Source organism: Chlamydotis macqueenii, chromosome 21 (assembly GCF_036417535.1).
Source record: "Chlamydotis macqueenii isolate bChlMac1 chromosome 21, bChlMac1.mat, whole genome shotgun sequence".
In the NCBI taxonomy this organism is placed as follows: domain Eukaryota; kingdom Metazoa; phylum Chordata; class Aves; order Otidiformes; family Otididae; genus Chlamydotis; species Chlamydotis macqueenii.
Window position 1 is genome coordinate 587,047 of NC_141576.1, and position 27,277 is coordinate 614,323.

A 27,277-nucleotide genomic window follows, 5' to 3' on the forward strand; every position below is an offset into this window, starting at 1 on the left:
TTCACCGGAAACTGCCAGAAGCACCTGCCTTGTGAAGCCTGTTAACAGCTCGTGACAGCTCCTGACTGCGTGTCCCCTGTATTAAAAGGGAAGCTAAAACACAGCACTTGCAAACATCGTCCATGTTTTTTCCATGCAAGGAGGCAACAGGGTTGCTACCAGAAAAGCGTGCATTATACACCGAGCGGGACAGTTCCTCCAGAACTACCAAAAGGCTCTACCACCCCCTCATCAAGCCACGCTGTCCCACCAGCAGGAGCCAAGAGACTCAAGACTTTAATAAGATACGGGTGGAGTACCCACCCTAAATGGCATAGTAAAACAGGGACCAGATCTGGGGGAAATGCCTGTGGGGCAGAGCGTAGTTACAAGCGCAATGCTTCACCTGCCCCTCTGTGATACCCAACTCCTCTGCACCGCCCTCTCCATCTTCTAATCCAAAGACGCTGTATTATTTCTCTTCTTGAGCCACGCAAGCAGTGTTCCCCATGGGTGAGCACTGGTTCAAACCACTGCCTCCTGCTCATGCTTTATTACAAAATGTAGTAAAGCCACGTGTTAGCAGACACTGAGTTTCAGATCTTGCACCTTCTTTCTGTGGTACCCAAAACAGCACTATAGCTCAGGTACGGAGCTAAGAGGATACCAAAAAACAGCAGCAAGTGACAAGACCTCCTATGCTTGACAAGCCAAGTTTAAGAAATCAGCATAGAGAGCTGCTTTTCTAATCTTTGCACACCGCTTTACTGAACAAGTAAAGATCCAAAAGGATCTCCTCTTTTGTTCTTTTGCCAAGCAAGCTTCGAACAGCAACTGTCTGTACCACTCCTGGCATGGCAGTGCAGCCAGAACTATTACAGAGGAAATACTGCATTGCACTGATGAAAAATAAATCAACAGCTCTTAGCAGGGAGCAGTGTCTGTACCACTTACTCTTTTTTTACACTCTCACCTGGAGGTCTGGGGTTTTCTGCCACACTACACAGCCTAAATGACAGACAGTATTTGACTAGCAGGACTAAAGGATGAGGGTGCATAATCTCCTGCACATTCATTCCACTGGAGCAGTATCTGCCCAGCATGTAATTATTTCCCCACAGACTTCTAACCACTGAACTGATGGGGCTGTGCAAGATCTGCATCTGCACATGTTCCCAACTGCTGTCCTTAAAAACTCAGGTGGTAAGAAGCCACTTCGAGGGCACTGGCTTCTCAGAATGCACACTTTCTTTAACAGCAGTTTCTGCACTACAACATTCACTGTATGAACGTACATAGACTGAATTTAACAAGTGCGACAGCTGAACACTGTTAAAAAAAAAAACACCACATCATGCAGCACAGAGACATTTTTTCTGTTTTGCAGAGCAAGTCAGACACACCATATTCTCTCCTCCAATGCAAGCTGTGGGTGGGGATGGAAGCAGTCTAAGGACACATTGAGTACCACTGCTCTGTTCCTGTTTTACAAATCGTTCGTCACTTACCTATAAAAACCTTGCTCAATTCATCTACACAGCAAAAATCCGGAACACCTTCCATGCTGCAGTATCAATTTGATCTGGTTTAGTACTTATTTCGGAGGTGGCATTATTGCAGGAACACATATTTCTGAAATGAAGCTGCGGTAGCAGCCTCAATGCATCTTACAAAAAGCTCTGTTTAGCAGCAAGCTATTACAGGTCATGGTCTCCACCACCAAATGAGAGCACTTAAAATTTTTACTTAATATTCTAAGTGCACACTTAATATTCAAATGCATAACTGTGCTAGTGAGGCAAGTCACTTCCAGGCCTTTTTAATTAGTGAAAAACACCACAGCTACTGAGGCGCAGGATGGGGAACACACTGTATTTTACACTCTGAGCCTAAGAGGCAGCTGAAGAAAGTGCATGCTTTCACAGAAGAATAAACACTACTGGGCACGGGCAGGAACAGTGAAGTAACCCAGACCTGCGCATACAGGCATTGTCACTGATATGAAGCCATTAGTCCACCTACCAGGGCAAAACTTCTTACCAGCAACACTTTTCCCCACAGTTTTTCCAGTGCCGTAGGACTTTAACTAGCACTGTGTTATTAGCTATTATAGCTATGCCATCTGGGACTACTCTGTTCCTCTCTATCATCCCCAGCAGCCAGCGCTTCCTCAAAAGATGGTGCTTCCCTCTACTTTTCTTTATCATACCATTACTAGAGAAGGGGGGTGGCTCAGGCCAACTTGTTCCCCAAGTGGCAGGCTCCACACCAGCAGCAATAAAGCAGCGGCTGCCTTTTTTTTTTTCAGGCTTCTCTTCCCTAGAGCTTAGGGATAGTGAGATTTTGACACTGTCCACGAACAGCTACTTCAGCAAACCAGGGAAGGTTTTAGAGATGCCATGTGGACTTGATGTATTTTTAGACGTAGGGTAGACCACTAAAGATGTCACTTCTTGTGCTATTTAGTAATTTTTAGGAAAACAGTTGGCTACCTAAGGTCGCTCTCTGCACCTCAGGTCAGAAATTTGCTGTGCTTTCCCAAAGGTGCCAATAAAATGAAAGATGTTGTGCTTTTGGATGTATGCAAAGAGCAAGATAGCAACAGCCTAGCAGGATGTCCTGCAGTGCTGCTCACCTGCACCGTGCTATCCCCTGCTTTCTGAGACTCCCTCATCAAAGGGTTACATGCTAAAGGAGCTATAAACAGGAAAAAAGCACCTCATGGGGCACTATGTAGTATCTGTGCTATGGTACTGTAAATATGGTAAAAATTCTGACCCAAGTTTTCCTCTCATAAAAATTGCAACCTCAAGAAACAAAATATCCACCCAGAAACCACCGAACTGATGAGCAGAATGATATAAAATGGCCTCTATTTGCTGCAAAATTAGATAAATAGAAACTGTTGCAAGCCATAAAAACCGTGAAACATTAGAATAGGTCAGCAAAAGAGACAGATCTCCCTGACTGGAAGCTTTCAAAAAGACACACATCCATCACATTTACCTCATCTCTAAATTGGGAGCGGCCTACATGGTCTTCTGAATTCCCCTTCTTAGTCCTACTCTTTTTGATGAAACGCCCTGCAAAACAAGTTTTGCAATAACCTGGCACAGAGCAGGCGTGTGCTTCAAGCATCCCTGAACTCCCCAGGGAAGGTCTGGGCTACTGACCTCATCCTACACCACACCAACTCAGAACACGAGATTGCGATCTAGAGGTGTTAGGAGGCTATCGGTCCCTCTCCATGTGTGATGCTACCACAAAAGTGCTGTCACAGCTCTGAGCCTGCATCGTAACATCACCCTGCTGGGGACCAACAAAGGAGCAAGTAAATGGAAACACGACCTCGTCCCACAACTGGGGGTAGAGGGGGAAGAAGGGGGAGGAAAAGCGTGCTTAAAAAGGCACAGATTCACGTTGTAAGTACAGCGGAGTGACGGACAACACAGAAGCATGCCGATGTAAACCCAAACAAATACTGCACGACACACTATCCTGCAATACTTACTTGGAAGCAGTACTTTGCCACACCTGCACATCCACCTGCAGAGGGTGGAGGTCCCGGACCCCTCTGTAGGACCTCTCCCTGCTTCCAGGTAAATAAACCGACAGCACCTGGCACCAGAGGACTGACCTGGGGGTCTACAAAGGCATCAGCGGAGGCGGCAGCCGGCATCTGGTGCAGACCCTGCGGCGGGGGCGGACAGAGCAGGCTCCCCCACAGACCCGCCCGTCGCCTTTCGCATCCTCGCGGCCGGCCGAGCCCCTCCGCCCTCCCGCAGCGCTGGGGCGGGCTCAGCTGCGCCCGCTCCGCTCCTCTGCGACGGCGGGGCGCGGGCTAGCGCCGGCCGGCATGACTGGGGAACGCGAGGGTCCCGCCGTCCGCGGCGGAAGACGACGCCGAGCCGTGTTCAGCGGCCGGGGGCATGGCGCGGCGGGGCTCTGCTCAGCAGCCGGCTCCGGGGCCGCCGGCCGGCGCGGTCCCGCATCCGGCGGGCGGGCGGCTCCCTCCGCGCGGCGACGGGCCGCCCCGCTCCCGCCACGGGCCAACGGCCGCCGCCCGCCGTGCCCGGCAGCGGAGTCAAGAGCGGGCCGGGCGCTGGGAGCCGGCGGGGCGGTGGCCCCGCTCACCCCGAGCGCGCCAGAGGGCCCATCGCCGCGCCCGACAGCCTCTCGCGCCCGGAGGTACCGGTACCCGCCGCGGGGCGCCCGGGCAGTGGCGCTTGGCCGGGCTCGGGGCGCCTGGAGCGGGGCGCAGCCCCCAGACCCCGCCGCCGGCTGCCTCGGCGGGGAGCGGGGCCGCTGGGTCCCGCCGCCGCCCTCAGCCCACGCCGGGGTCCCCCGCCGCCGCCGCCATAGCGGGATAGCAGCCCGGTCCGACGGCCCCCCCCGCGCCGCGCTCAGCGGCGGCCTGCTGCGGGCGGCGGGAGGCGGCCGCCGCCTCCCATTGTCTGTATCGGCGCGGCCGGGCAGCCCGGCCCTGCCCGCCTCCGCTCCCCGCCGCCGGCGGCCGCCGGGCCCCGCCCCGGGCGGTGACGTCACCGGCTCCCACTGGCGGCCACCGCCCCGTTCAGCGCGCCCCGCAGCCCAGCGAGCCCGGACACCGCGCACCGCCCGCCCCGGGGCGACACCCGCGCCACCGTCCCGCAACCGGGCTCTGCGAGCAGAGCTCCTCGTCGCGGTACGCACGAACCGGGAACAGGCTGGATGCCCCGTCCCTGGAAACATCCCAGGCCAGGCTGGACGGGGCTCTGAGCAACCTGATCCGGGTGGAGATGTCCCTGCTCCCTGCAGGGGGGTTGGGCTGGGTGGCCTCGAAGGCTCTTCCAACCCAAACCATTCTGTGAAAATCATTACACTTTTACCGATTTCTCTAACAAGGGAAATCTGCAAAGCGTTAAAACCCGACATAAAATTCCAGCGGAAGTCTGTGCAGTTCCAGAAAGGAACGACAGACTCCAGTGGAGTAAGTTTCGTCATCAGCCTGAGAAGAAACACAGACTTCCCAGAGGAACCGGATGTCTGACCATGAAGTCAGGCTGGCTCAGGAGACAACATCCAGAACAGAAAACGAAACACTCCTCACCTCAACTCAATCACGTTATGGCTGAACCAGAAAAGGACAGTCTGGGAAACGCAGTCAAAGCGACAAAGCCAGGCTTCCTGAAGCAACTGTGGGCAGAGCAGCCTGTCCTTAATTATCATGTATGAAAGGAAAAAAAACCCCAAGCAAATCTTACCAGGAATATAAACAAAACAGACAAAGCCTCCACACAGGCTAGGAGTCAGCAAAGAGGAGAGGAGGATGAGTAGAAACATTTGAAGCTTACAGAGCGTAGTCCCTAGTAAGGGACAAGGTATCCGTGTTCGGTACCAACGCTCAGCCGTCCCGGCGTGCTGCCCCACAGCCCTGTAACAGCACAAAACGGTCATCCCTCTTCCTAAGGAGGACCCAAATGTACCATCTTTTATGGTAAAATCCAAGATGTTAAACATCCAGTCACCTCTACCCAGATGGAGAGAGGCGTGGTAAACAGTGCTGCTGTTTATGGACACGGACTTTTTTCCTACCAAAAGTCTCTTACAGCTGCAAAACAGCATCTCTAGGGGCCTCACCGATACTGAAGGTGTCTCTTCTACAAGGCTGTGTCGTCTGCATCTCATTACATCAGCATGCTAGAAAGGGCACCCTCCCTGGATTTTGGTGATGAACACCTACCATCTTGCACGCTTACCACCACATTACAGAAATCACATACCTGTCCAACTGCGAAGTGCCACAGGCCGTTCTAATTTGTTACCCATCTGTCACTAGCAGATCTCTGCCCTTCAGTTCAGAAGGGGTCTTGTTTGCTTTTTTTTTCTTTTAAGAGAACCTCTCTACAAACAGTGAATGAAAAGTTAGGTCACATGGCTATAGAAGCACATGATGGCTTCTGAAAACTGTTCGTTTTATAGAGAAAAAAGAAGAGGCTGCCAAGTTTATCAGAGGAGATCAGGATTGCATGGGAGTGCTTCCTTTAGGAGAAGAAGAAAGGATTTCTTTGAAAAGAAAGACCACCACTGTTCTCATTAACTAGAAAAAGAATGCAAGAACATCATCAGCTGGTGTCCACTGTTCTTTTGTAAATGGACACTCATCTGTGGGGTAAAATAAGGAAAACTCAGAATAAAATAAGCACAGCTGTGTGGAGTTCAGAAAAAGGGTGTACTATCCTTCATAGCACAGCAAAGACTCTGAAAAAGGAAGAAGCCCTTCAGAGAATGGCCACTAAACGTGCTGCCCCTTAAAACTCCTTCTCTGCACAGTCCTTCACCTGGCTTGATGCAGTCCCTTAAACAGGAGGCATTAAGGGATGTGGTCTCACAACAGTTTCCAGTCGTTCGCAGTACTGCTTCCTGATCCCAAAGGCCAATACTTGCTCTGTGCCCAAAAGGCGGGATTTTATCCTGGCCTCAAGCTCACTACTTCCCAGAGTAGCAATAACTATAAACCAGAAAATTATTTAACGAAATATTTTTCTCTGGGAAACCACAATTCCCATTGTTTCACTGAAAAAGCCCTCCTGTTCACACTATCTCTCCTAGACCCCAAGCCCTAGAGGCACTGTTTAAAAGCTTCCTGAATAACCATAAGAATTACCTTCGTTCAAAAAAAACTTAAACCAAAAGTTGTTGTAAGTACTTATAAGAAGGAAGTGTGATATGTCATACCACTGCTGCTCTCTGCTAGTGTACTAGCCAGACAGAAGCAGATCCTGCTGCGACGCTGCACAGACACATACTCATGGCATTCCTCCGTGACAGAAGATACAGGAATATCCCCGAGCGAGCAGCATCTCTGCTCTGAGCCTGCACTGAGTGATGCTCAGCATGCAAAAAAGTTTGTGCTCACTTTTTCCTGCTGGTCACCATGGAACTCTGGTTTTGCATGCTTGGTTTCAGATGATTCATTCCTAACCCATCTTTGTTGAAATCTGGAAACTTCTACAGAGGTGCATTTACAACTGTGCCTACTATCTCATCATTAACTGGGAGACATCAACACCTAAGAGCAGCAATTTTATGTACATACGTATTTTATTTATCGGCTTTGCTTACTCCATGTAAGTACATGACTGACCTATTACTCTCTGCCCTTTTCCATCTGGAGGTGTGCTACAGCCTGCGTTGCACAGCCCATTACTGCAAAGGCATACAACAACCACATAGGTCTTATCACTGGAGAGTAAATTCTCAAGAACAGCTTGCAGAGAAACTGATGAAGCCACTATGTGGTGAGCTGGGCGTGGTCAGGCAGCTAAAGACTTGCCTCCTTAAGAAGGAAACAGAGCTTAAACATTTTTAGGTATTTGCAGAACTGAACAAAGAAGGCAGATTAATTTTTGTCTTAATCTAACTGAAAATACACAGTTCACATATAGGATGTCTTCATCGTTAAAGAGACCTGTGGAAGACAATTGTTTATCTAAACTTATGTAAGACAGATATTGCTTATCCTTTTACTAAGCTGTTAATCCTGCCTCTCTTGCAGTGGTCACACCAGCTGGAATCATTAACTGTGTTCTAACAGCGTACTGTGAAGGAACTGAAAGCGTTCCATTGAGTTAATTAAAAAGAATTTTAAAATTCTAGTCAATATTTTGGGACTACAAATATTCCTTGAAAACCTTCCCTCAAGGCTACATAAGAGGCAGTAGGGCAAGGATTTGACACAGGGCAATGAAAGCAAACAGAGAAGACAAGGATTTCTGTATTTATTCTGTTGACAGAATCAACTCACATTAGCTTATACCTTAGCTAGCTAAGCTAACATTTGTTCTCTAAGAATAAATGGGAAGATGTTGCTGGTCCTTTAAATAAGAGTGTAATTTGCTCCCTTTGGAGCACTGTGCACCAAGGCAGAGGCTTCTGATAAGTCACAGTTAGTATAATTATTCAGTCTTTTTCCCTGAAGGGCCTCTGCAATGCAGTGGTCCTTTTACTCTTTTTTTTTCCCCTCCCTGTTAGCAATGCCCTAGTTTGTTCACTGCTGCAGTCCCCCTCCCTTCCACCGTCACCACATCACAGCAATCTCTAATTGAGAGCTTGCCCACAAACGGGGAGCTCCCAGACAAACTGTAGGGACACCAGAGACAGCACTCACAGGCACCTTCTGCAGCTCCTCCGAATTCACCAGCGCTGAGGGAATTGTCAAACAAGGGTTTTAAAACCTATCCACTTTGCATGCCACACTGGAGTGATTGCTAGCAGCTGAATATCAATCTCCAACACATCGGCATCGGCTGTAGGTGCAGCCTCAGGAGCAGATGAAAAGCACCTGCAGACTCTTCCAATACTCAGAAGTCAAGCAAAGTCAGTTCTGATGCAGAACATAAGACTATGTGCGCTTCCTCTTTAAGAGCTATTTCCACTTCTGCTTGCAAGCACGCCTCTACAGCCAAGTCACAAACCTCCCTTTACTCCTGCAATAACCGGTGATCGGTCCCCATTCCGCTCGTGTCTACAAACATCAGAAGCAGTGCCACCCGGACTTCCTTGAAATGTCCCTCTTGCATGTGGCATAAGAAACACAGCAGCTACAGGTCAGGAAGCAGAGATAAACTAAATGTTTGTGTTCTGTGTTGTTACAGGGAGGGGGAGAGCCCTGGAAGGCTGCGTCACTCTGCTGCTACTATGAATGGATCACCTTGAACAGCTGAAGATACAGGTACCGTGCCACGGAAATCACACCTGATGCTACTCTGAAGGAAATTCTATTTTCTTATTTTCCCCACAATTATCTCCAAAAGCATCAGCTCAGACTCCACACAAAGACACACACCACTCTGCCAGAATCCAGCTACAAATGGCTCCTCCTCACCAGCCCCCGGTGCTCATTTTTTACAGATGAACTGCAGATGCTCTAATCAGCCATGTCAGGATGCTCAGATTTGACTCACGTGACTAGTCCCGAGGCTCACAGCTGCTAATGGTATGGATAAAGCTTCTACTGAATGCTTTAATGAAGAAAACTTTTTCTGTCAAGGCTTCCCAGACAGAACGAGGGAGCCCACCAGAAACCTCTCAAACACCACCTGCCTACACTGACATGTAGCTGACCTGAACTAAGCTTGAAACTGTTTAATATTTCTCCAGTTAAAGCAAAACAGTTCTAAGTATTTGCTACATCCACCAAAGATAAAAAAATAACAACACAGTAACATATGCTTCAAATCTTTGTAACAATAGCAATATTTTAAAGGCATTAAATGGGTATCAAAAGTAATATTCACAGTAGATTTCCCAAAGCATGTGTTGTATTACAGTTACCATGTTTGCAGCTGACAGACAAAAAAAGATGAGGTTAACTGCCTGAAGAACAAACTGCATCAGTATTAGCTCATTATTTCTCTTGCCTTCAGTATGGTCCTGTGCAAACAACCACTCCTGTGACTTCTTTTGTGTAATGCTTTGTAACATTAATATTAGTTTCTCAACTATGAAATCTCTGAAGACTAAGGATCTGACCTTACAATATTTGTCTCCTGTATTTAGCAGAGAAAATAGACACTTAGCAAATGGGTCACCAAGCAGGAGTGCTGGGACTTTGCTAAGATTACACAAAGGCAGTGCCCCAGCAGCTGACTCTCTGATGAAAAAAGATGAAAGCAGTATTACTGGTCCTTTCCCAGCCTGTCATACAAATCAGCTCTTTTTTCAGGCTCCTAAGTTCCCCTGCTATCCTTCTCATCTTGCTCCTTTATAAAATGCATTTTGGGGGAATACCAGGTAAATCTGAACCTAAAACTTGCATGCACAGAGCTGCCATACAAATCCAGAGCCTGCGTTCCCATCTCTCAGTGTGACATTTAGGTACTAGAGATCTGTTCTGATCAATCATGGTTCTTCTGTCAACTGTTCGGCTAGGAGCTAATGCTATTAGGGTGTCCATCTCACCCCTGCAAGGCACAAGGGATGCTCTTACGAGTCTAAAAAGGCTGACTGTGGCTGCTATGCACCAGAGCACGACTGGCTTTCCATTAGCACCAACCGCTCTGGCACTGAGACTCTCCACTGTTTGACAGAATCTGTATCTGCTCCATTTGGTAAGTCCTAGGTAAAGAGGTGGGATGTGGACATCATAGCAGTGGCTGACTCAAGTCCCCTCGTTCCCTAAATTGTCTCACCGTCTTCCCACTTTCTGCTTATGTAAATATACATTTTTCTAGACAAGCTCAAGTTTCAGAGTTCTCAGGAAAGACAACTGTAGGGTAGGTGGTCCTCTCCTGCTAGGGACTGAGTAGTCCCTGTTTTGGGGAAACAATCAGCTTCCTATTCAGACAAAGACGACACCTCTTTGTCTTCTTCCCATCAAATGCAGTTGCAGTTTGTTCACGTCAAAAGAACTAATAAGAAATTTCAGCAAGAGGTCTTTAATTAATTATGCAACAGACCTTTCCCACAGCACAAACTTGCTCCTCTACATCCCTCTCCCATGCCACGAGCTGCTCCTTTCATTCACAGTCCTATCATTTGGTGAGTGTTGTTAAAGAATATTGCATGCTTCTTACCATCCAAGGACAGCCAGTCATGCTGGGAGGAAGGCAGGGTTGGCAGAGCTCTGGCTTTATATTCAAACACCACAGAATTGGAGATGATCTGATTGTTGAAGGCAACTTGCAAAGTCACGAGCCCAGTGTCATGAGCTAAAAGGAAAGATCATGTGGTAAGACAGAGACCTCCCTGCAGAAATGCACGGCTAGGTATTATCCTATTGAGCTCCCCATGTGTTAAATGTCAGGCTGAGAGCAGATGCAACAAGAGGAGAGGGGGTGTTTGACACTATTTTTGTGACTAGACAACTGAAGAGTCCAAAATGCCAATCTGTATTTTCAAACATGACAGTTGTCAGCTTAAGAGCCATCTAATGGGTTGTTTTGGCAGGAGGCAGAATCACATGTGTTTCTAAAGATTAACCGGCCTCACTGCATTTCCAGTGGAAGCTGGGGCCTATCAATGAAGCTAAGTTACTCTGCATACACTTAAAGTCATATACTGAGGGCCAGCACTACTGAAAATCTCTGCAGAGAGGTTGGAGGTGTTCTCATCCTATAAACACCAAGGACAAAGTGCAGAATAAGGCAAATTAAGAGTCAGTAGAGCAGTGAGTGCACTCCTGAATAACAGTTGCTCTTTAATCTGCTATTTCAAAACTAAAGAAATGCTTAGATTATTTAAAAGAATTATTTCAAAGCTAATTCAGAGCTTCTAAATAATATTTGTTGTAATCTGTTGTGATGTATCAATATCTTAAATTGCTGTTCTCACACTAAATAGGTTAAATAAAAAGGAAAAGCTCCTCAATGTTTATGCACTACCTTTCACAATGGATTTGTGAGTTTACTTGAGACTTATACATGACACTAGTAGGCTAAGAACTTGCTCTGAAACCACTAGCTTTAGGAGAGAGGTCTTCCTTACCTGGGCAGTAGCAGCGCAGTACCCCTGGCTGAATTAAAGATGCAGGCACTGAGATCTGATCAAACAGACAGCTGTAATTATTGCTGGCTTCCTGCCATGGACCAGTAATTAGGACTTTTACTCCTCCCTGTGAGGAAAGGAGGGAGAAAAAAAAGCATTACAGAAGAAGCTGCCCCCACAGAGGACCATCCACTGAAATGGCTGAATGGCAAACAGCACTGTGAGGGCTAAGAGAAGTGCCAGGCTAACACTGATCCTTGGCACCAGTCAACACTGATGCCCCGGTCTCTCACCACTGTGGGAGAAATGCAAATAGTATTCCATAGTAGAGCATCATTGTTTCTCTTCATTTGCTCTGGTCCCCACTCCTGCCATACACTCAATTCCTGCGCTTTGCCAGCGTGATCCTCACTGCAGACTGCCCACCTTTCTTTTGCTCACTTGGCAGCTCCAAGACCAGCAAACCTTATTGACACTGGAAGCCAGACGTCCCTCCCCCCAGGCAGCTCCTGGTAACTGCTGGGTGCTCCATCCCCACCTCATGCCCATCATTGATTGCCTCCTCGCCGCTGCCTGCGCAGGCTCCAGGCTTGTCTCCCTGCCACCGAGAAGTGCTACAGGTCAATCGCAGCAAGCGTGCCGCGCGCCTGCCATCACCGCCCTGACCGCTGCTACGGATGGAAGGCTGTACACAGGACACATCGCCGCCAAAGTCACAGCTGGAAGCACAAGAAGAGCTGGACTGCGAATCCAACAGACCGTGACATGGGAAGATCTCAGCTAAAAACAGCAGTGACACAACTTGCGCTTTTCTGGGTACTGGGAACTTGTTTAAATAAGGGAGTGCGACGGCAGCGGGGCGACCCAGAGCGGGGCAGTGTCTGCCCACCGCAGCCCTCGCACCCCTGGGCCTTTCCCCTTCCGTCCCGGCCCGGGCTCTGCGGGCTCAGGCGCTGAAGCGCAGCACGGCCCGAGGGAAGCCCTCGGCGCCCGCCTCTGCCGCGGCCGCACAAAGGCCCCAGCCGCGCTCAGGCCCGCGGCAGCCGGGCCGGGTCCCCGCGCCTCCTCCCGGGCCTGCAGAGGCCCAGCTGGGACCGGGGGCAGCCCGGGCGGCCAGGCCCCCGCAGCTGACGGCGGCCGCGCTCAGCGAGGCCGGGAGAGCGGCCTCCTCCCCGCCGCATTACCCTCCGCCGGCGGCGGGGCCCCCGGCCCTCCCCGCCTCTTCCCTGCGGCCGTGCTGCCCTCGGGCGGCCGCCGGCGGGAGCGCGGTCCCGCCGCCCTCGGCAGACGGAACCACCGCGCCTGCGGCCCCGCCAGAGCCCGCACCGCGCTCCCGCGGCGGGGGACGCTCGCGGACCCGCGCCGGGAGGCGGCGGTAACGCCCCGGGAAGCCGAAGGCCCCGCCGGGCCGGGACCCCGGAACCCCGCCCGTCTGCGGCGGAAGGCGTTCGGGGAGCTGCCGCTGCCGGCGGGTCGGCTCCTCCGAGGTCCCCGGGCGGCAGCAGACGCCGTTTGGCAGACACAGAGCGCGGGCAGCCGCCGTGTTGCTCTGGCCGCTGGCAAAGCCAAGCCCGAAGCTCCAGCTGTGGATCCACGCAGGCAGAAAGCAACCGTGGAGCTGGCTCTGACAAACGTTCTGCTGGGTCCACGCAGGTGGACTGGGCCTTGTGGCCCGTATAAAACAGAAATAAAACAAGCCCTGCCAGCAGGGGTCAAACAAGTCATTAGTGTAGCAACGGGTAACAACAACAACAAAAAAAAGGTTTCCATGGTAGCAACAAAAAAGAAAGATTTGCACTGGAAGGGCTGGAGGTCTGCCGTTAGGGTCTTTTTGTTGATTTTTTAGGACCACTGATGCAAGCAAGCAAGAGTCAGACTGCCCAGACAACAGGAACGGCAAAAGCAGTGTCTGTAGCCCAGCGCAGCCAAATCCCCCCCAGATACTGTGCTTCTTGCAAACGGAGCCTAACTGGGTTAGCTGCTAACAGGCCATCACTGCGTTAGTGCTTCGTGTTAACCAGTTAGGTAACACCAGTAGTGACCACCGCACTGCTGACGCGCCAACTTGTACCACACTCCGGAGAAGCAAGACTGGCACATTCAGACCCAGTCTTCCACCAAGACGAAGAGAAGGTAAGCTCCAGCTGGTGGTGAGCGGCAGATGATCCGCGGCCACCTTGTCTCCTGGAGAGGACTCTGAGTTTGGCAGCTGGCAGAGGTGAGGCTCCTGGGCATCTCCTGCCCTAGACAGTCCCAGATTTCCCTGTCAGCTGCAGACCGTGCAAATGGTGGGTGAGGCTGTGAAGAGCGGCAGGATGCCTTCAGCTGCCCACCGTGCCTGAGCCTGCACCGCCACCTCGCTGGCCACGATGGACTTGTCTGGAGAGAAACCACTAAATGGAGGGCAGAAACTCTGGAAGAAGGCTCTTCATCAGTGCCTGCTGGCCATTCCTGCATGCTGGCAACCTCAGTTCCTTTCCATCTGTAGAGTGAACACCCATGTTTTCACACCAAGTCCCATATTGCAGAATATGTGAACTCTTAGAGCCTCTGAACACCAGCTCATCAGATACAACAGTGCTCCAAGGCTGGGCTTACAAAAACACAAAGGACCATTTGGTGGCCAGTCACAAGCGGTGTTCCCCAGGGCCAGTTCTGTTTAATATCTATCAGTGACCTGGATGAGGGGATCGATGCACACTCAGCAAGTCTGCACACAACACGAAGTTGGGCAGGTGTGCTGATCTGCTGGAGGGTAGGAGGGCTCTGCAGAGGGATCTGGACAGGCTGGATCAATAGACTGAGGGCAATGGTAGGAGGTTCAACAAGGCCAAGTGCTGGGTCCTGCACTTGGGTCACAACAGCCACACGCAGTGCTACAGGCTTGGGGAAGAGTGGCTGGAAAGCTGCCCGGCAGAAAGGGACCAGGGGGTGCTGGCTGATAGCCAGCTGAACATGAGCCAGCTGTGTGCTCAGGTGGCCAGGAAGGCCAACAACATTCTGGCTTGTATCAGAAATAGTGTGGCCAGCAGGAGTAGGGCACCTCGAGTACTGTGTGCAGTTTTGGGCCCCTCAGTACAAGAAGGACGTTGAGTTGCTGGAGGGTGTTCAGAGAAGGGCAACGAAGCTGGTGAGGGGTCTGGAGCACAAGTCTGATGAGGAGCGGCTGAGGGAACTGGGGTTGTTTGTTTAATCTGGAGAAGAGAAGGCTGAAGGGAGACCTCACCACTCTCTACGACTAACTGAAAGGAGGGTGTAGGGAGGCGGGTGTTGGTCTCTTTTCCCAAGTAACAAGCGACAGGACAAGAGGAAATGGCCTCAAGTTGTGCCAGGGGAGGTTTAGATTGGGTATTAGGAAAAATTCCTTCACAGAAAGGGTTGTCAAGTGTTGGAACAGGCTGCCCAGAGAGGTGATGGAGTCACCATCCCTGGAGGTATTTAAAAGGCATGTGGCACTTTAAGGACACGGTTTAGCGGTTGGACTCGATGATCTTAAAGGTCTTTTCCAACCTAAACAATTCTATGATTCTTTTTATTCAAAACAACCTGCCTCTCCATTACTGGCTCAAACCAGCCTCTTTCCTCCAGCGTTCCTTCACGTCAGAGAAGTCTGTGCTGCTGACATTTTAAACTTGTGGTGCATGCAACTGACTGTGGATAGTCCGTGGGATGGAGGTAAATGCTGAAGTCATTAAGGGAATGAAGGTCAGGAATTACTCTACTAAGAAAATCAGAGCCAGAATTAAGGATCAGCTCCAGTTTGCACACTGTTGCTCTAATGTGGCTAGGTGGCACCACGAAGGCATCACGTGGGAAATATTTTGCTTTTAAACGAAACAAAACATTTCTGTTCAGATGCTTCCTCGGTGAAGAAAGGGCCCTGTCAGGGTAATGAAGTGCTTAATTAAAAGTCCACTCAGACATGCAAATGGCCTTGGATGCTCCGACTTCTAAAAGAAATATTTTAAAAGCCTTGTCAAAGCTTTAACAGAACAGTTCTTGGGAGCCCTCATTAACAAAGCAATGAAAGATAAAGCAGTAAAGGTTAATGAGCAAAAGCCCTAGACTTACCTCAGGGTAAGACCATTCTGGTGAATAATCTGTAACCATGAACAAACGCCCACTCTGCTGTAGCAACCCCAAAGTGCCTTGTGCCGCAGCTGCTGAGACCACCTCAGCCACATGCATGTACGCCATCGTGCTGGCTCCGTTCTCTGTGCTGCTGAGCTGCATGTTGGCTTGCTGGGGACTGCAGCAAGGAATGCACATTTCAGTCTGGTTGTAGTTTGCTCTGTTACTCTCTTCAGGCTGAGACAGTCCAGCACTGTCACCTGACACCAGCTGGTGTCCATAGAGAGCATTGCTCCCACCTTCTACTGATATGAAATCATTAATTAGATCAGAAAATTGGTTGCTGAAGGAGATGTCAAAGTGGTCCAAGTTAAGCTCCATGTTGGAGGAGTTATTTAAGCTGGGATGGGCCACGGGATAGAGTCCTTGTACCATGTTGCCTTGGAGAATAGGGAGATTGTTCCCATTCCTGATACCCCCGTTGGCCTCAGGCTGCTGCAAGTAGTGTTCTGTGCTGCAGGCTTGAAGATCCCCTGATTTAAGTAGATTTTCACTCCCTTCTGCCTGCTGGGAGGTCTCCATGGGAACTTCAGCTTCCGTAGTCATAGCCTGGAAGTTTGCTTGGAACTGCATGAGCTGGAGAGAAGAGGTGGACTCTATTCTGGTTTCCACTGTGCCGTTACAGTTGGAAGTGGTTTGGGAGGAGGACTCTGTTTTCACACTGGGGATTCCTAATGTGTTCACAAATGAGCCACTTGTGTCATTCAAATTGTTGTGAGTGTTTTGCTCTAGGGGAAGAGGTTTGCTGGCATCCTGCAGAAAGAAGCTGGGGGAAGGGGTCTGATGAACGTGAGGGCTCTGGACAGTCTGATTGAAGCTGGAAGAATAGTCCTTGTTGGAGTCAATGGCACTGAAGTCCATCTGCTCCAGGGTGGTACTTGGGCTCAGACCTCCTCCAGATGGGAGCAAACCTGAACCAGTAGTGAGGGTGAGAGTGTTAGATGCAGAAGTGGAGGAAAATGCTTCTTTGGACATCTGTTGTTCAAAAGATGTGTCCTCAGTTTTAATTTCTTTTGTGAGTGTTGTATTGAAGTTGAAGCTACGTTCTGTTGTGGGTGACTGCCTTATGTTGGTACTGATGCTGTCACTTTTCATACCTCCTCCACCATACGTCTGCCCTTGCTTGGGATTGTTAAGAAAACAGTCTGGGTCAAAATTCATGGTGGTTTCTGGAATTTTTCTATTTCCATCTAAAGTTGTGGAGAGCACAAGTTCCTCGGAGACAGTGCTGGGTAGCATTGACAAGCTCTCTGAACTGCCGGTTGTTGGAAAAGCAAATTTGTGTCCATCGGAACTCACAGCAAGTACCAGTCCTTGTGCAGCTGCATCTGAGGACAGAAGGTGTTGATTTGGGCCGGAGGTGGGTGACATGGTATACACAGCTTCACTGGTGACTTCTGACATAAATACGGTGGCACTTTGTGACAAGCTTCCCATAACTGATGCTACAGCCATACTGGACACACCAGTGACGGCTGGGCTATCTGCCATATCTGGGTCGCTATTTAATCCACTGCTGATGGACACGGGAGAATTCTGGGTTGTGTCAGGGACCTCCACCTGGTTGGTGGAAGAAACTTCAGTGCTGTTTTGATGGAGCAACACTGGTTTTGCCACTTTGCCGTTCCTCTTCTCTCGGCTGGAGGCCTTGCCATGACTGTGCTCATTCTTGCCTTCAGAGACATCGTTATTTTGTACCTCTGAATGAGCGCTGTACCCACCTGTCCTTGGTTCGACCTTTGGTGATATGATGCGATGTTTGGCACTGTTACACTTGTGATGCACACTGCTTCCTGCCCCTGTGCCAGAAAAGAACATTTGCCATTCAGTAAAAACACAAAATTAAGACTATGCTAGTTGCGTATCTTATGGCGGTAGCATGGGAGAGCTGTGCTTACGTGTGAGTGCGTGAGACAGCGAGCAAGAGAGACGTTGGAAATAAAATAGATTTCTTGCCAGCACCAGATTTACAGCCCCCTTTCCATCTAATGCATAGATCCATTGCATGCAATGACAGCAACCTCAAAGCAGGCACATATGCACCCTTCCCCTCATCTCACCTAGCACCTAACCCCTTCCTCCCTGTCCTGACCAGACGACACGTTAGGAGGGGAGGAATCGGCACCTGTGACAAGTTTCGGAGTTATTTAGAAGTGCCCAGTCTCAGTGCAAAGTCTGCAAAGGGAAGGCTGTTGCTGTCAGCTGTGGCCCTGTTTCATCTGCACCACAGACAAGACCTCAGCCCCGTGACACAGATGCTCGGCTCTTCACGCTGGCTGAGGTCGGGTGGTTTGACAACCGCTCTCGTGGGCTGGATGCTGACTGGAGGTGACAGACGCCATATCATGCTCCTGTCCCTAGCACCACCCTGCCGCCTAGACTGCAACCCTTATTTTCTTGTCATCATTGTGTCTATTACAGCTGCCAATCAAATTATTAAAGAAGTAGTACATTAGCCAGCAGGAAGAAAGCTTTCCCTCCCATAAGGATGGTGATGCGTTTCTCTTGCTCTAAGCCATTCATATGCTGACAGATAAACATTTTGTACTTTGAGAGTTCACACACAGAGGCCACGGTTAGTATCGGAGCGGCTGAAGAAAGCTCAAGCAAAGGTCACCCTCCACGGAGTTAAGCCAGCTGGCGCCTTTACTGACTCGGCAGGTGATGAACATCACCCGAGTCCCTGGGAGCTTGGAAATCAGGTAGGGTGAAGTAAACAATTCTGTCTGCAAAGGCATCTTAGCCACAAACTCTGGTGCAGGGACTGCTTTTGTTGTTTAAAGAAGAATAGCCCACGAATTTTTGATGTTTCTTTCCTTAATTGATTCATTTTCCCTAGAATGAGGTAAGAACATTAATTACGGTACTGTATAATGACTAAAGGGGGAAAGAAACCTCTCCCTTATAGCTAATGGCTACAATTATAAATGCCATCTTCTGGGTAACATAAAGTGTCTGTGTAGCTGCTGCAATTTGCTAAATCTTTTGTTCCTTGCCCTTGAAGGGGAACTTCTCTATTATGTGCTCAAGATCTGAATCAGGTCACAAAGTAGTTCAGGACAGTGCTTTTGAGATTAAATGCAATATTAAATCTGTCTATTCTCCTAGGTATAGAGATGAACAGGAACAAGGGAGAGGCTTTCACGCTGCCAACTTTGTGGATGACAGTAAGGAATTGGGAATGTATGTGTCAATGTGCAAGCCGTTACAAAACAAAATGATACTGTTATGTTAAAAAGCATACAGCAGACTTAGCACAAGACAAAACATCAAAGGGAAGAATAAAAGGATTCATGTTCAGATCTGCAAGCCTGGATCAAATGCTGAGCCTTAAGGGTTGAATTTTAATCCAAACTCGGGTATTTCAGAGGTCATCATTCTTACTTAAATCTTGATTGTATAATGCGACTGCCCAAAAAAAGAAGAAAAATAAACCCTTTGAAGCACTGACAGCTTTCCTTTATAGATTTTGCTAAAGACTAATTAATGTGTCATATATTTTACTTGACCAAAGTGCTAGGAAGAGGTGGTTATAAAGCAGATGAGTCGGAAAAGTGAATCACTCAGCTTCCCACTCTCTCTATAAAATGCTAATACTAAGAATGCTGTTTCTTGCTGCTGTAGTCTCACTCAAAACAAAGCCATCTTCTTTAACGGGAAAGAAATCTGTATTTGCGTCATACCTAAATAAAAACTGTCTTATCCCAGTGATACCTTGTAATTAACCACCTGAGCCCATTTTTTTCAGCAAAGTGGGCTGCAGGGCAAGGAGTTCAGAGGGTGAAGCTGGCAGAATATTAAATTTTGAGGCTTCGGTAACAAAATTTGAGCATGTAGAAGAGAATATGCCTTTTTGAGCAGGTCATAGATGGAGAACATTTATTAGAAGTTTCACATTACAATTGTTGACATTTTTTCCAGAAGTTGCAGCTGTATCTTTTTATGCTCAATACTACTTCTGTCACCTCTGGATTGATTGTGTCTCAACATTTCACGACACAGCATTTTTAGCACTTCAGTACTAAAAACCCTACTGCAAGTCTGGATTAAGCTGTGATCAGTTTTGTGCCCTCCCAAGGTACTCACCCAAGGTACCAGTGCAGAGACAGTTGTGTGTCCGAGGCTGCGGTTTGGTCTGGTGACTATCGAGGATCTGCTGCACGAGCTGTTCCACTGAGAACCCTGAACTGCTGTTTCCATTGCTGCATGTCCACTTAATGCCATGAACTGCAAAGAGAACAGTAACACTTCCCATCAGAAGCTTCAAAACCACGCCAGAAATCATCAAAAGCCACCCCAAAAGAACAGCACAAACCCATTCCTGCTGCTTTTTGACAGAACTGAAGGAGACCTATAAAAAGCAATAGTAATGGTTATTATTTTACTATTCCCTGCTCCCTGATATCCACAGGCTTCCAAATGCAATTCCGGGATTAGGCACACACAGAGGAAAAAAAACCTCAGTAGAGGCTCTTTCTCTGTTTCAGTTTGCTGTTCATGGTGGTGCTCTAAGCTGAAAAATTGTAAAGAACAGTGCATGTAACCTTCACCAAAAACCTGAAAGCAAAAAAATACTTGTGTTTCACTGAAGTAAAACAGCACAATTCCAAGGAGCATTTTGGAATCTTTCTCTGTCTAATATGAAAACAAAGCACGCCAGTATACTAGCAAATACAAACCTTCTGCCAGGTCTTCACTGTCAGATCCTGGTCGGCAGCAGCGAAGACTGACTCATTTTTTGGTAGGCACTAACAGAGACTGTGCAAGTTCATCCTCAGACAACTTTTTTGTGATTTGAGAAAAGGGATAGGAGGGTGATGTTGCAAAACATGTTGAAAACTGAAGGACTCTCTTCTTGGGGACTCTCTTGGCCTGTTAGCTATTTAAATATGCTAAACTGCATGCACATCAATTATTTGAATAAAGGCTCCCTCTCAGAATTTTTTAGATGCAGAATTGCACATGACAGATATTCTCCACCTGACTTACAATGTAAATAGCATTTATAAAATATTTTCTCCATAATAACTGACTCACAGCATCTTCTGTCTCCTTTAATGTCTCTCTAAGCAATTTATATGTGCATATTATTTATTTACTCTTCGTGTGCACTAGAGCTTACTTGCAGATTTTGGAAAGTGCTGGTTGGTGGCAACATCATTTCCAAGATCTCCCCGTGCCTGGCAGCTCAGGCCTGAAGAGCTGCTTCTTTTCAGGCGTGTCTTTGTCATACTCTAGCAAAGCAGGTTCCCTGCATATTGAATTCCAAAATCCTTCACCAGAACATACAGAATCAAAGTTAGAAGTCCCAAGGACTTCAGCTTTGTAGAACTAAGCTCTAAATACAGGGATCCCTGCATGGTGAAGGCCCTTGATGTGAGGTCGGGAAGTGCTGGCAACAGCACGTCGGGCTGATAATCACTGTACAGCCAGAAGTAGCTGCAGACTCCGGAGGAGCAAGCTGTCAGCTGCTTCATGCAAGAAGAGCAGAAGCAAATGAGGGCACGTTTATGACAGCCAATGACCACTGTCAAAGAGGCAGGATGTTGCGTGAATCTCCTATTCTCCTCCTTGATGCTGCTTATTTAAGTATGTCACAAGCAGCCGGTGGAACAGAGTTCCTGGAGCTGCTCTGTGAAGCAGTTTTAGTGCCTTTTTTAATCACCTTTTGCTACGTTGCCTCATCCCCCACTGATGTTAGTTTGCCTAACAGCATCTCACCTTGGTCTAGTTTTACATTACAGAATTTGTATTTTTATTGGACAGGCCGGGTAACTTCCAGAAATATCGTAAATAAGGTTTACAAGTATTCTTCCTCACATCACTGTTTAAAGTGCTGCAGTTAGTTTAGTAATGAGTCCCTCTATGCTTGCTTGACAACCAGTTACTGTTATCGTCCCCAACAGATTTTGCTTTCTGGTAAGCTCACAGTTCTGAATTTCCTCTTAACACTCACTATCTGTTATTATGTCTAAGCTTAAGTTTATGTAGGCTTACCGCTTCAGTACCTCCACTCACATTAATTTTATTATTCTAGGTACATTATTCTGTCACATGTGATGCTATGCCTAATAAGCGATGTTCAAATAGCAGTTTTGCAAAAAATACATTGACAGTGGGATTAAGATGCAGTAATGTATTTGGAATACTTTCAGCTGCACTACATAAAGATCCTGAACTGTAATTATTACCGAGAAACTTTGTATTAAGTTATTTCTGGTTACTTCAGAAGTGCTTTGCTAAAGAAGTGAAAGCTTTGCTACAGCAGTCTGTCAGTTTGCTCCCTACTGCTGCTAAACCCAGTGATGAGCAGCGTATCACAGGGGCAGGTCTGGTAAGCGAATCATGTTTCGTGGTTTGTGTATTCATAATGATGGTTCTTAAGTCTGAAGCTGTGAGCTGGAAGCTAAGACATAACAGACAGCTTTAGAGCTGGATACATGTAGAACCATGCTTATTATTTTCAGGTCCTCAGTAAAACAAAGCCCCATCATGGACCTGCTGCTGCTGAGGAAAGGTCCTTCTCTAGCCTGGCTCCAGCTGATCGTAAAGGGCTCTGGCTCCAGCTTCTGTCCACGTGGTGAGACTTTTTTAGCCCTTATGCTCCCTGTATGTTATGAAGGTTATAAAATAAAAAGCCAGTGAAGGGTGACAGATTGAAAAAAAAGAAAAAAAAAAAAGTCTGGATGCTTAATGCAAATTATCCACTACCTTGGCACATCCAATAGGCAGATTTTCTCCCTCCTCCTTTTAAAGAAAAACTCCTGTGAGCTGGTGAGTTGTTAGTACTGAATACCAAATACTATCAAGATGGCTTTTAACATGTCACGCTTGGCTTCCTGACACATAATGAATCAGCAGGAAAAGAGATTTCTATAGGGAAGAAAGTGCATTATGAAAGGAAGGTTAATAAAAAGCACGCACACACACTCTTCTTATTTCTTAGTGGTTCAAAAAGTGAAATCACTGTAGAACTACATTTGATTAAATACAGTCATAATGTAGGAACACACAAAAAAAAAAAAAGGAAAAAAGTTTGAAACTTCACAGAAATTCTGAGAAGTATTTTAATCTGGATTTCTGTTCAGACTCCTCCTGCATTTCCTCATAATTTATAATTAAAGCTGCGAACTGCTACAACACTTTCCTTTCCAGTGACACCACAAGGGGTCTAAAAGCTGCTGCATTTCAGCAGCAACACATTCCTTGCCATGCACCCTCTGCACAGCGCCTGTGGCTTTGAGGCCACGAAGCTGGGGAGAATTACTGGTATTTGACTGGGTGGTTAAAGAAGAGAAGGGACACTGGAGGAAGGTCCACAATTCAGAGGGCTAATGCTGCTCCTAGCAGAAATCCCTCCAACCTCTTTTTGAGAATGGGCTCACACCTTTTTTCCTTTGTGACAAAAAGATAATAAAAACAACGTTCCAGTATTGGCCCAGCGGCTCCCCATTCATTTGCACTGTCAGGACTTTGTCTGACCATCATGAGCAAAGGAATGAAAAACGATCAAGATTACCAGTAAAGAGGCAGCTCAGATGCGAAAGGAAACTCACACACAGGAAAATGTGATTTGTCCAGGTTTCTTACAATACCCTGGTTATTTCGACCTTCTGCTGCTGCTGCTGGTACTCAGTCCTCCACAATTACCAGGTGTGCAGTCCTCCAGTCTTGCAGATATCATCCTCCTTCCCACCACCTCAAGCCTGTCTTGCTGTCTCACCTTCACTCTAGGCCAAACACCATCAATGGCTAAAACCCTGACCACTTCTGTCTCTGTGGTTTCCTCCACCCTAAGCAAAACTTGTCCCTAAATTACCTTCCCACATGAAAATCCGATCATTTCACCCTCTCCAAATGCTCTTACATGTTGTCCTTTGCCACTTTGTCCATTTTAGCTTCCTGGTTCTACTCCAAAGCTCTTGCTCTTCTGTATCCCATACGCACAACACAGCTTACGCATATGTGTAAATGTGCACTCTGTAACAAAACTATTCCCTATACCCTCCTCTGCCCCATTTTGACAGGTAAGGGCCCATCTTCTGCTTTTTGAGTAACAGCAATGACGTCTCCCACATGAAACAGGTTAAGTTGGATAGACTGACAAAGCTGGAATATTTGGAACAATCAAGGTCAGGTTTCTGTCTGACTCCCCTTCTTGATGTATCTTGGACAGCCTGCTGCAAACCCTTATGTCAGAGTCCTGCCCTCGGCCGCTCCTGACACAAAACACTTTAAAAATCCTACAAGCGCCGACTGCAGCATGAGTGGGTCCTTTGTCCTGTGATGGGAACGAAAGCCTGCCTGGCTTCCTACATCCCGCTCCACCAACTGTTGACACTGGGAGGCTGTTTCCATGGCAATGGTCAATTGGAAATGGCAGCCTCGTCCCTTCAATTTTCGCCGCGTTGGTGTTGACAGAAGTAAAGGCCTTGCTCCGGTTTCTCGGAGCTGGGGGAGATTTCTGTTAGATTTATCCTTTTGCACCCAGGCACCCACACACAGTTCAGCTTTGATTTTCCAGCCCTCCCCTTCCATTCGCTGTTGGTTACGAGGGAAAGGTTTCCCGAGCCTCGCTGCTGGGGCTGCAGGCGGGGAAGATCACCTCGCACATTCGCCCTTTCTTCGTGACACGTCCCGAATCTTGATGTCTTTGTAAAGACTCGTGCAAATGTTTCACTCTTGGCCATTCTTTAAAGAGAAGTCTTTCTTCCAAAAGGAAACCTCTCCTCGACAGGCTGCTCAGACGCAACGGGACGCTCACCGGCCGGCGGGGCGAGCCTGTGCCAGCTGCCCTCGGGGGGACCAGCCGGCCGCGACTCTTCCAAAGCCGCTCGGAGCCAGACTTCTGCGACTTTTAGTTACAGCTACCGCAGTTTTTGCTTACAGCCGCCCGAAGCTCAAGGCTGCGCACAGGCGGAAGAACCGCGCCGGAGCTGCCCCTCGAGCCCCTCTCCCCAGCGCCGGGCCTGTAACGCCAGCAGCGCCCTCCGCCACCGGCGGCCAGGACCGAGCGGCCGCCAGCGGGCCGCTCCCTGCCGCCACCTCCCACCGCGCCGCCAGGTGGCGCCCGCGCATAAGGAACGGCGGCGGCGGCCGGGGGAGAGAGGGGGGCACGGGGCGGGGGGGTGCGGCAGGGAGGGGGACCCCGGCAAGGTTGGGGGGGGGGGGCAGTAGGAGTTGGGGGGCCCGGCAGGCCCCGGCAAGCCTGTCTCCATCCACCTGTCAGAGCTCGGCGGTTTTTAATTTCTTTTTTCAGCACAAATCTAACGGCCTGGCTGGGCGGCCAGCAGCCATCCTAACCCCACACCGCTGCGTTTTACCGTGGTGGGGCCACTGCAAGCAAGCGAGGACCGCCACCTTGCTGGATGCTCTGGTAGAGTCTGACAGGCACTACGGCTGAATGCTAAGAGGGGAGATAAAATACCGAGGAAGAACAGAAAATAAAGGCTGGTGCATCCCTGGCATCCTCAGAGAGGTTCGGTAATTGCTGCTCAACTTTCAGGGCAACTTCTTGGAAACTCTTCGGTTTAGTTTTCCTCAAGTTTTGCTGCCAACAGCCTGGATCACACGGGTTTACTATCCACATGGGATTACCATCCACACAGGATTACCATCCACACTCCAGCTAGTGGGATTATTGGGGTATCTCCAAATGCAGCCCAGAGACTGCCCAAAGCACCAGGTAAAAAAACAGCTGCTAATTTTGTTGTTTTGGCAACTGGAACTTTTTACAGTAGGTAAAACTCACCCACGAGAGAAACCATGTTTCCTGAGGAGCCCACATAGGCACGGGAACAAGCTTCTCTGGGGACATGAAGGCCACCACAGCTCTGAGAGGGAGGGGAAAGGTGCAGTTCTCGCACGTGACCCATGGTCAGAGCAGCACACCGCAGCAACGGCAGGGTTAAGAGATGCATCTTGGTGAGAAGATGAGATACTGGCTGTGCAGCTGATGCGCGGGAGGTCCTCTAAGTCCCAGTGGCCACTGGGATGTAAGAACCTATCTAGCACCCATTACTGTATTCTCTTTTTAATTAAAAACCACAGCCAATTACAGTAAGATGTAAGTATTATTCCAGCAAAGCCAGACATCTGCATTACTAAAACCAAACTCTTTTAAAGAAGCTAAGTTACTTTTTATGTGGAGGCCCGCTGAAACTAAGCTGGCAAGCTTCATTTTCCAGTGAGGGTCACTTTGCAGCCCTGACCAACCGGTTGGGGAATGGTAAAAACTATCCCATGTAGCATTTTTGTACAACTGATCTTTTAAGACTACATATAAAAAACCCCTCAAACACAATTACTAAACTTGAATATAAATTTAAGTCAAGATTAAAAAAAAACCCAAAAGCACAATTCTGTTAATGCTGATTACTGCTATTTAAGCTTTGTTCTGGGCGACAAGCGTTTAATGCCCATTCCAATCGCGACAACCCAGGGATGCAGGTTCAGATCACCTCCGAGAGCCCCAGCTCATTTCATTTAGACAGAACGGAGAGAACTGGCGATGCGAGGGAGAGGCCAGAGCCGCCTGTGCCCAAAGGTATGAAGCCTGACGGGTGCCACGTGAAACCTCCAGGTTCCCCAGCTGTGGCTGCGTGCAGGCGGCACGAGCAGGAGCCATCAGTTTCCAAGCAGCAGAGGAATGAAAAAAGCTTTTTTTTTCCGAACAAGAGATAGCTCTTAATTACAGTGGACCTGAAAGAAGGATTGCAACGTAGCACCAGCTGTGAGCTTGTAACTCATACTTTGCCAGCTGAGGGATGAGAAAGCCAAAAGGGGATGATTTGGAGAAACCCCCAAAATGAGCTGGCCCACAATTTGCTGATCATATGGAGTTTATATACAGAATTCCGCTGTGCTGCATTCTGCCACTGCATTTTGCTTTTACCACCAGATGCCTCTAAGGACATCTGCTAATCTGTTCAGAGACTTCTCAAAGCAAGACTGTAACGGGGCACAAGAGGGGAGAAAAACTGAAAGCAATGCCAAATTGAGGCCCGTTCTTCATACCAGTCATCCCGAAATGACTTACAGGTGTCTCAGACAGCGTTCCCACAGAATTTTCATGCATTATCGCTATTCATTTTGCACAAACATCCAAAAGGTTGCATTCCTACAGCAACAACACACATGATGACCCTTTTGATTCAGACAACCAGTTAGGGTGCTGCTGATGGTCTACCACGGGTCTGCCGTCAGCAGCAGGGTGTTTCAGTGGAGGCTTCACAGCCCTCCCCGTGCTCCCTGACCACGCTTACACCTCCAAGACACAGTGCCCCATCTCCTAGGAAAGGAGAGAGGAATCATCCTGCTGGAGGTCACAAATAGTGTATCCAGCCCTTCCTGGCTTGTCTGCTTCCGTTTCAAGGACTGCCAAACTGAGGTCTGATAAGCCAGCAGTGATGGTCCAGACAGGACAATCAGGAGGTCATGGGTGTCCCAGCATGAAGGCAGGTGACAAATACATCAGAACTAAACCAAAAATCCAAAGCCAGGAAAACTGAAGTCAGGCTGATTAATTATTTACAGTCTCAACTCACTTAGAGATGTTGAAAACCCCCAAATCCTCAGAGCACCTGCAGTGAGTATTTACCTTTCGTAGATGTACAGATGGGTTAACTCCAGTCTCTTAATTAGTACACAGACCAGCTTCGTTAGAACAAGTTAATGGTGGTTCCATCAAGCTCTCGGAGCT

General features: G+C 48.5%; 1 protein-coding gene across 4 annotated transcripts in view; it reads right to left on the reverse strand.

Annotated features, from left to right (window-relative positions):
- Positions 1 to 27,277, reverse strand: part of CAMTA1 (calmodulin binding transcription activator 1) — a 289,818-nt gene that overhangs the window by 35,369 nt on the left and 227,172 nt on the right. The window contains exons 9-12 of one of the 4 annotated variants that reach the window (XM_086764761.1): positions 19,663 to 19,803; positions 15,517 to 17,375; positions 11,446 to 11,572; positions 10,536 to 10,670 (exon numbers count right to left, since the gene is read on the reverse strand). In XM_086764761.1, coding sequence (XP_086620887.1) covers positions 10,536 to 10,670; positions 11,446 to 11,572; positions 15,517 to 17,375; positions 19,663 to 19,803 — 2,262 coding nt within the window. Of the gene's footprint in view, positions 1 to 3,490; positions 3,896 to 10,535; positions 10,671 to 11,445; positions 11,573 to 15,516; positions 17,376 to 19,662; positions 19,804 to 27,277 lie in introns of those variants that run through there. The other 3 variants (XM_086764759.1, XM_086764758.1, XM_086764760.1) reach the window with 3 other exon arrangements.